The 10,248-nt window shown below is 41.4% G+C and overlaps 1 protein-coding gene across 1 annotated transcript; it reads left to right on the top strand.

Annotated features, from left to right (window-relative positions):
- The first annotated feature begins 1,992 nt into the window (after positions 1-1,992).
- On the top strand, positions 1,993-7,445 carry LOC135567280 (NLR family CARD domain-containing protein 3-like). The gene is made up of 5 exons (XM_065014703.1): positions 1,993-3,062; positions 4,927-5,043; positions 5,339-5,423; positions 5,554-5,782; positions 6,151-7,445. Exons 1-5 carry the CDS (start codon positions 2,995-2,997, stop codon positions 7,362-7,364), a joined length of 1,713 nt encoding a protein of 570 aa, XP_064870775.1. The 5' UTR covers positions 1,993-2,994; the 3' UTR covers positions 7,365-7,445.
- The last annotated feature ends 2,803 nt before the right edge of the window (positions 7,446-10,248 follow it).

Genomic DNA, 10,248 nt, shown 5'->3' with positions numbered 1-10,248 from the left:
CAGTTATAGGCTACAAGCAGCAATATGATGGACCATGAAGCATCAGTTATAGTCTACAAGCAGCAATATGATGGACCATGAAGCATCAGTTATAGTCTACAAGCAGCAATATGATGGACCATGAAGCATCAGTTATAGGCTACAAGCAGCAATATGATGGACCATGAAGCATCAGTTATAGGCTACAAGCAGCAATATGATGGACCATGAAGCATCAGTTATAGGCTACAAGCAGCAATATGATGGACCATGAAGCATCAGTTATAGGCTAACAAGCAGCAATATGATGGACCATGAAGCATCAGTTATAGGCTACAAGCAGCAATATGATGGACCATGAAGCATCAGTTATAGGCTACAAGCAGCAATATGATTGACATGAAGCATAGTTATAGGCAACCACAGCCTATATGTCCCATGATTTTCTAAAATGGTCTCATTACTTTAGTTAGCTGTATATCTCCTATTAGGGCTGTGTTGCTTTTGGGAGAGAAAAACAAGTGACTATAGCAGGTATTGAATCCCAGGTAAATAATCACTAGTCAAAACCTCAACCTTAGTATAAATGCATTATAAAAAAACACCTTAATATCTGATATTGCGAGTAAACAACCTCGGAATAGAAAAGACAGAGTACGTCTTCTAGTCCGTCAATAAATGACATCACACAACCCTAGCAGTTAGCAAATAGCACATTTTACACATACAAACCAGCCACCTTTAGGCCACAAGTCCAACTCCTTAACCACTGGGTGAAAACCTGAGTTAATCTTGGGGAATAAGCCTGAGTTAATCTGCCAAAATGAAGACAAAATGCTATACATGGTATCACTTGTTATTCATAATTATTAGACATAAATTATAGTTTAAAAGCCAAAACATTATTAATGATTGATTGATCATATAGAAATATAAAAACATTATTTTTATCTGCTCCAAAACAATTACATGTGGCTCAGGAACCACTGACTCACTGCATTATTCTATAGTATTATCAAGACACCTGCTGTTAACTCTTAACTACTCAGGACACCTGCTGTTAACTCTTAACTACTTAGGACACCTGCTGTTAACTCTTAACTACTTAGGACAGCTGCTGTTAAGTCTTAACTACTTAGGACACCTGCTGTTAACTCTTAACTACTTAGGACAGCTGCTGTTAACTCTTAACTACTTAGGACACCTGCTGTTAACTCTTAACTACTTAGGACACCTGCTGTTAACTCTTAACTACTTAACTAATATCTGCCGACTAGGTGGGACTAGAAACTTCATGCATAGTTACCCACCCACTTATACCCATAAGTGTAAAATGTCTTTAATCTCAGCACTTATACGACCAATGTTCTACTCTGAGACACTGTGTGAACATGGTCCCAGATCTCAAAATATTGTTATAAAAAAAACCTAGAATGTTTGTTTTACATAATAATAAAAAATGAATATTACTAATGTAACCCACTGTAAAGACTGGGTTTAGTTGATTGTGTTGCACTGCTCATGACCGCGTTCTGGAACTGTCCGCGTCCCCGTACAGAACTGTCCGCGTTCTGGAACTGTCCGCGTCCCCGTACAGAACTGTCCGCGTTCTGGAACTGTCCGCGTCCCCGTACAGAACTGTCCACGTCCACGTTCGGTGTGGCGCCAAGGATATTGTCCGGTTACGCGCAGAGTGGACTGAGGTGAACTTGGGGAATAACGACGGAGTTTGTTACAGTGTTGAGACGCCGAAGTTTATTGTTCAATTTGCTTTTTTCTTTACGGTCAGGGACAGTATGAGTGTAGCCAGATCCTTTTCACTCTCTATCCTTGTTTCACCGGATTCGTCATCATCATCGAGACGAGGGACAGACGAACGACCTGCTAACTAACCAAGCTAGTCGGTACAGCTCGGTAATCTAGCTAGCTACTCTACCAGCAGCATCCTAGTTATCCTAGCTAGTCAATTTGTAAGTCGCTCTGGATAAGAGCGTCTGCTAAATGACTTAAATGTAAATGTAGTCGGTACAGCTCGGTAAGCTAGCTAGCTACTCGACCAGCAGCATCCTAGTTATCCTATCCAGTCGGTACAGCTCGGTAAGATAGCTAGCTACTCTACCAGCAGCATCCTAGTTATCCTAGCTACTCGGTACAGCTCGGTAAGCTAGCTAGCTACTCTACCAGCAGCATCCTAGTTATCCTAGCTAGTCGGTACAGCTCGGTAAGTTAGCTAGCTACTCTACCAGCAGCATCCTAGTTACCATAGCTACCACTACATCATCACCGGCTGTCTGCATTTCTTGTGGACCGATGGAGCTCCCCGGTTGTTTCTTCCACCTGTTAAATCCCGGTGAGGCTTCTCCCTCTCTCGTTGACGGATGCTGGCTACCTCTGTCCGGTTCTCCTCTCTTCACTAGATGGACGGTAACTTTAGTGTTTAACCCCTCTGTGTCCAAGGACCGAACTTTTGAATATTATTTTCAGGGCGCCTCAATAGCATGTATTAAACACCGGGTAAATAATCACTAGTCAGAACCTCAACCTCAGTATACATTCATTATAAAAAATATATATATATTTTTTAATATATATATTTTTTTCAACCTCAGTATACATTCATTATAAAAATCATCTTAATATCTGATATTGTGAGTAAACTCCCTCGAGAGTGCGTCTTCCAGCCCTCCAATAAATTACATAATTCAACCCTCCCGGTTAGTAAATTTACCTCAACATCCCCCGGAGAAGGCAGAGTAACGACACCAGCCTTTTAGCGGGGCTGACAGACTGACTACAACGCTCGCATAAATAAATTAATTTCGTTTTTAAAAATGACACACTGCTCGCGCGCGCCAACGTCTAGAAGTCAGTTCTATTTGTGAAACTCTTCTTATGTTTCACTATTGTTTCCCCATCTGAGCTCAGAGTAGATGACAGATGTAATGTTTGTCTCTGTTGTGTTGAAGCCCAATCAAGCAGGAGAGACCAGCCTCCCCTGTTCCCAGCTGTGTGTCCATGAAGAGTGACTGGTCTATGGATCGTCCTATAGTGTTTAGAGAGGGAGACTTTTCTACTGAACAAAGGTAAGAAGAGCTCATGGGTCAGTGAGTTAAACAACACTGTCTCTAGTCATTTCTCCTCTCCCATTTTCCCATTTATTGTTGTTGTTTTCATAATCCATAGGCTCATCCTTTTGTCCATTCTCATAGTCCTAAAACAATATTAAACAAACACAACATTCCCTCCCTGTGTGTGTGTGTGTGTGTGTGTGTGTGTGTGTGTGTGTCTGAACTCCCTGGATGAGGAGATGTAATCTCTATTCTGGTTGCCTAGTCACTTATATCCCTACCTACATGTGGATATTACCTCAATTACCTCAACTACCTGGTACCCTGCACATTGACCAGTACTGGTACTCCTTATAGTCTCATTATTACCTCAACTACCTGGTACCCTGCACATTGACACAGTACTGGTACTCCTTATAGTCTCATTATTACCTCAACTACCTGGTACCCTGGCAGTCTCATTGACTCAGTACTGGTTCTCCATTGATCAGTCTCATTATATACCATTATTCAACTACCTAGTACCCTGCACATTGACTCAGTACTGGTTCTCCTTATAGTCTCATTATTCCGTCAACGAGCGTCTGGAAGTCAGTTCTATTTGTGACAGTTGACTGCATCTCCTCATTGGTTTATAGAAGCAGGTACCCACGTGCCATCTCCTCATTGGTTTATAGAAGCAGGTACCCACGTGTCATCTCATTGGTTTATAGAAGCAGGTACCCACGTGTCATCTCCTCATTGGTCTCCTCATTGGTTTATAGAAGCAGGTACCCACGTGCCATCTCCTCATTGGTCTCCTCATTGGTTTATAGAAGCAGGTACCCACGTGCCATCTCCTCATTGGTCTCCTCATTGCTTTATAGAAGCAGGTACCCACGTGCCATCTCCTCATTGGTCTCCTCATTGGTTTATAGAAGCAGGTACCCACGTGTCATCTCCTCATTGGTTTATAGAAGCAGGTCCCCACGTGCCATCTCCTCATTGGTTTATAGAAGCAGGTACCCACGTGCCATCTCCTCATTGGTCTCCTCATTGCTTTATAGAAGCAGGTACCCACGTGCCATCTCCTCATTGGTCTCCTCATCGGTTTATAGAAGCAGGTACCCACGTGTCATCTCCTCATTGGTTTATAGAAGCAGGTCCCCACGTGCCATCTCATTGGTTTATAGAAGCAGGTACCCACGTGCCATCTCCTCATTGGTTTATAGAAGCAGGTACCCACGTGCCATCTCATTGGTTTATAGAAGCAGGTACCCACATGCCATCTCCTCATTGGTTTATAGAAGCAGGTACCCACATGCCATCTCCTCATTGGTTTATAGAAGCAGGTAGCCACGTGCCATCTCCTCATTGGTTTATAGAAGCAGGTACCCATGTGCCATCTCCTCATTGGTTTATAGAAGCAGGTACCCACGTGCCATCTCCTCATTGGTTTATAGAAGCAGGTACCCACGTGCCATCTCCTCATTGGTTTATAGAAGCAGGTACCAACGTGCCATCTCCTCTTTGGTTTATAGAAGCAGGTCCCCACGTGCCATCTCCTCATTGGTTTATAGAAGCATGTACCCACGTGCCATCTCCCCATTGGTTTATAGAAGCAGGTACCCACGTGCCATCTCCTCATTGGTTTATAGAAGCAGGTACCCACGTGCCATCTCCTCATTGGTTTATAGAAGCAGGTACCCACGTGCCATCTCCTCATTTCGCAAAAAAAACATAACTTAACGTAAACTGAACTTCTTTAAACAATAAAAGCTCATTTACGAACATTTCTGAAAATGGATAAATAGCTTTTTGGAATGAAACTCTTCTTATGTTTCCCCATCTGAGCTCAGAGTAGATGAGAGATGTAATGTTTGTCTCTGTTGTGTTGAAGACCAATCAAGCAGGAGAGACCAGCCTCCCCTGTTCCCAGCTGTGTGTCCATGAAGAGTGACTGGTCTATGGATCGTCCTATAGTGTTTAGAGAGGGAGACTTTTCTACTGAACAAAGGTAAGAAGAACTCATGGGTCCTGGTCAGTGAGTTAAACAACACTGTCTCTAGTCATTTCTCCTCCCATTTTCCCATTTATTGTTGTTGTTTTCATAATCCATAGGCTAATCATTTTGTCTATTTTCATAGTCCTAAAACAAAATTAAACAAACACAACATTCCCTCCTTGTGTGTGTGTGTGTGTGTGTGTGTGTGTGTGTGTGTGTGTGTGTGTGTGTGTGTGTGTGTGTGTGTGTGTGTGTGTGTGTGTGCACTCCCTGGATGAGGAGATGTAATCTCATGTTTTGTCCACAGAAACCAACAGGAGAGATCAGAGTCAGAGATTCTCAGTGGTCAGTCTTCCCAGAGTCATCAAACAGACCTGGCCTCCATATTCAGTGTATGTGGTCCTGTTATGTACATTTGTTTTTGTTTACCTCAAGTAAAGTTGATCTGTCAATCATTCATTAATGTGTTAATGAGAAAGCATTTTATTCTCTTGCTTAACTTATTTACTTAATTTATTCCAGATGCTTGAAGATAAAATTATGACATTTGTGAAGAACGAGCTGAAGATGTTCAAGAGGATTCTTAGTCCAGAACTCCCAGAAGGCTTTGAGAGTCAGAAACAGGATAAGGAAGTGGTGGATGCTGAAGATGAGAAGCAGGAGAGCAGTGCCAGAGAGGGGGCTCTGAAGATCACACTGCACATCCTGAGGAAAATGAACCAGAAGGAGCTTGCTGACACACTGGAGAAATGTAAGATCTGTCTGCCTCATGTTGAAATGTTTTATAACATTTAAAGGATGTAGCTAAAGTACAGCTAAAGTAGCTGTGTAACTCAATGATATTGTAGCAGCCTTAACACAACACCTAGTGACCTCATCAAGTAGCAGCAGGGATGTGTTGTGGTGATTCATTTAGAGAGAGAACATTAATAATACCATCAATAATACCAATAATAATATAATCAGTCACACCAGTCTGTAATGCATTATGAAAACATTTACACATTTATACAGTCAGTTAAGAGAATAAATTATTATAATGTATAACTTTATAACAGTCCTTCAATACTGTAGACATTAAAACAGACGTAATATTAATATCCTCTGTGTTATTTCTAGATTCAGATGAGCTTGCTGTGATTTGCCAACGTGAACTCAAATCTAATCTAAAGAAGAAGTTTCAATGTGTATTTGAGGGGATCGCTAAACAAGGAAACCCAACACTTCTCAATAAGATCTACACAGAGCTCTACATCACAGAGGGTGGAACAGGAGAGGTCAATAATGAACATGAGCTGAGACAGATTGAGACAACAACCAGGAAACAAGCAAGACCAGAGACTGCAATCAAATGTAACGACATCTTCAAACCCTTAACTGGACAAGACAAACCTATCAGAACTGTGCTGACAAAGGGAGTCGCTGGCATTGGAAAAACAGTCTCTGTGCAGAAGTTCATTCTGGACTGGGCTGAAGGAAAAGCAAACCAGGATGTCCAATTTGTATTTTCATTACCTTTTCGGGAGCTGAATTTGATGAAAGGGGACAAACACACTTTCATTGAACTTCTCAATCACTTCTCAATGGAAACCAAACAATCAGGAATCTCCATCTACAACAAGTACAAAGTTGTGTTCATCTTTGATGGTCTGGATGAGTGCCGACTGCCCCTAGACTTCCAGAAGAACAAGATCTGTTGGGACGTCACAGAGTCAACCTCAGTGGATGTTCTGCTGACAAATCTCATCAAGGGAAATCTGCTTCCCTCTGCTCTCCTCTGGATAACTACCCGACCTGCAGCAGCCAATAAGATCCCTTCAGAGTGTGTTGACCAGGTGACAGAGGTACGAGGGTTCAATGACCCGCAGAAGGAGGAGTACTTCAGGAAGAGATTCAGTGATGAGGACCTGGCCAGCAGAATCATCTCACACATAAAGACATCCAGGAGCCTCCACATCATGTGCCACATTCCAGTCTTCTGTTGGATTTCTGCAATAGTCCTTGAACACATGCTGAAACATAAGAGAGAAGAGATGCCCAAGACTCTGACTGAGATGTACACACACCTTGTGGTGTTTCATACCAAACAGAAGAATGAAAAGTATCTTGGGAAAGAAGAGACAGGTCCACACTGGAATAAAGAGAGCATTCTGTCACTGGGAAAACTGGCTTTTCAACAGCTTGTGAATGGCAATCTGATTTTCTATGAAGAAGACCTGAGGAGGCTGGCATTGATGTCAATGAAGCCTCAGTGTACTCAGGATTGTGCACACAGCTCTTTAAAGAGGAATGTGGGCTGTACCAGGACAAGGTGTACTGCTTTGTTCATCTGAGCATTCAGGAGTTTCTGGCTGCTGTATATGTGTTCCTCTCATTCATCAACAACAATGAGAATCTAATGGATGAACTGCAAACAAACAGAACTTTTTCTTGAGCTGTTCGAGCCTGAAGTTACTGTCTACAAGAGTGCTGTGGATAAAGCCTTACAAAGTGAGACAGGAAACCTGGACCTTTTCCTCCGCTTCCTTCTGGGCCTCTCACTGGAGTCCAATCAGAAGCACTTACGAGGTCTACTGACAAAGACAAGAAGCAGCTCACAGAGCCATGAAGAAACAGTCAAGTACATCAAGAAGAAGATCAGGGAGAATCTCTCTCCAGAGAGGAGCATCAATCTGTTCCACTGTCTGAATGAACTGAATGACCATTCTCTAGTGGAGGAGATCCAAAGCTACCTGAGATCAGGAAGTCTCTCAAAACCCAAACTGTCACCTGCACAGTGGTCAGCTCTGGTCTTTGTGTTGCTGACTTCAGAAAAGGAGCTGGATGTGTTTGACCTGAAGAAATACTCCAGATCAGAGGAAGGTCTTCTGAGGCTGCTGCCAGTGGTCAAAGCCTCCAGAGCTGTTCTGTGAGTAAATAAAATGACATATAAGAACTAATCATCAGGAAGAAATATTCAGTTTAGAGAAAATATGTATTATAATATGTATATAATATTATTTTGAAAAACATATTGAATAAATGCATTGATTTCTGAATTTCACATATCAATCACAATTAAAGCTTAATTGTCCTTCTACATGTACATTCTACTGGTGTTAAATAAATTCATTGATTTTCACATGATTATAACATTATGACCATACAATTCTAGGAAACGGAAGATGAATCTATATGTTGTTTGGGAGAATAAACCAAATGCATCTGCCATTGTCCTTCTACACTACTGGTGTTAAATTAACAGTGTGTTTGTGAAGTCATGATGATCTCTTTGTCAGGCTGTCAGGCTGTGGAGTCACAGAGGAAGGCTGTGCTTCTCTGGTCTCAGCTCTGGAGTCAAACCCCTCACACCTGAGAGAGCTGGATCTGAGTAACAATGACCTGAAGGATTCAGGAGTGAAGCTGCTCTCTGCTGGACTGGGGAATCCCCACTGTAAACTGGAGACTCTGAGGTCAGTATTATCAGATATGAAAGCACTTTATGTATGTAGTTCTCCCATTTGAAAAGTCGTAATTATTCGGTTATATTCACTTATAGTGTATTAAAGTAGTCATACGTTTAGTATTTGGTCCCATATTCCATGCCTGCAGTGATTACATCAAGCTTGTGATTCTACTAACTTGTTGAATTAATTTGCAGTTTGTCTTGGTTGTGTTTGGGATGTTTTTCCTAATAGAAACTGAATGGTGAATAATGTCCTGTCATTTTGGAGTCACTTCACTTGTATTGTCAGTAAGAATAGAAGATGTTTCTGAACACTTTACATTCATGTGGATCAGACTATGTTATGGTAATGGTGAGAGAATAGCATGTTTTGTTGTATCCTCTGTTATTGGTAATGGTGAGAGGTTAGCATGTTTTGCTGTAGCCTCTGTTATTGGTAATGGTGAGAGGTTAGCATGTTTTGTTGTAGTCTGTTATTGGTAATGGTGAGAGGTTAGCATGTTTTGTTGTAGCCTCTGTTATTGGTAATGGTGAGAGGTTAGCATGTTTTGCTGTAGCCTCTGTTATTGGTAATGGTGAGAGGTTAGTATGTTTTGTTGTAGCCTCTGTTATTGGTAATGGTGAGAGGTTAGTATGTTTTGTTGTAGTCTGTTATTGGTAATGGTGAGAGGTTAGCATGTTTTGTTGTAGCCTCTGTTATTGGTAATGGTGAGAGGTTAGCATGTTTTGTTGTAGCCTCTGTTATTGGTAATGGTGAGAGGTTAGCATGTTTTGTTGTAGCCTCTGTTATTGGTAATGGTGAGAGGTTAGTATGTTTTGTTGTAGCCTCTGTTATTGGTAATGGTGAGAGGTTAGCATGTTTTGTTGTATCCTCTGTTATTGGTAATGGTGAGAGGTTAGCATGTTTTGTTGTAGTCTCTGTTATTGGTAATGGTGAGAGGTTAGCATGTTTTGTTGTAGCCTCTGTTATTGGTAATGGTGAGAGGTTAGCATGTTTTGTTGTAGCCTCTGTTATTGGTAATGGTGAGAGGTTAGCATGTTTTGTTGTAGCCTCTGTTATTGGTAATGGTGAGAGGTTAGCATGTTTTGTTGTAGTCTCTGTTATTGGTAATGGTGAGAGGTTAGCATGTTTTGTTGTAGCCTCTGTTATTGGTAATGGTGAGAGGTTAGCATGTTTTGTTGTAGCCTCTGTTATTGGTAATGGTGAGAGGTTAGTATGTTTTGTTGTAGCCTCTGTTATTGTTAATGGTGAGAGGTTAGCATGTTTTGTTGTAGTCTCTGTTATTGGTAATGGTGAGAGGTTAGCATGTTTTGTTGTAGCCTCTGTTATTGGTAATGGTGAGAGGTTAGCATGTTTTGTCGTGCCTCTGTTATTGGTAATGGTGAGAGGTTAGCATGTTTTGTTGTAGCCTCTGTTATTGGTAATGGTGAGAGGTTAGTATGTTTTGTTGTAGTCTCTGTTATTGGTAATGGTGAGAGGTTAGCATGTTTTGTTGTAGCCTCTGTTATTGGTAATGGTGAGAGGTTAGTATGTTTTGTTGTAGCCTCTGTTATTGTTAATGGTGAGAGGTTAGCATGTTTTGTTGTAGTCTCTGTTATTGGTAATGGTGAGAGGTTAGCATGTTTTGTTGTAGCCTCTGTTATTATTGGTAATGGTGAGAGGTTAGCATGTTTTGTCGTAGCCTCTGTTATTGGTAATGGTGAGAGGTTAGCATGTTTTGTTGTAGCCTCTGTTATTGGTAATGGTGAGAGGTTAGTATGTTTTGTTGTAG

Source organism: Oncorhynchus nerka, unplaced genomic scaffold, assembly GCF_034236695.1.
Source record: "Oncorhynchus nerka isolate Pitt River unplaced genomic scaffold, Oner_Uvic_2.0 unplaced_scaffold_2227, whole genome shotgun sequence".
Lineage (NCBI taxonomy): Eukaryota > Metazoa > Chordata > Actinopteri > Salmoniformes > Salmonidae > Oncorhynchus > Oncorhynchus nerka.
Note: the sequence above shows the minus strand (reverse complement) of the source record. Positions and strands in the feature narration are given on the sequence as shown.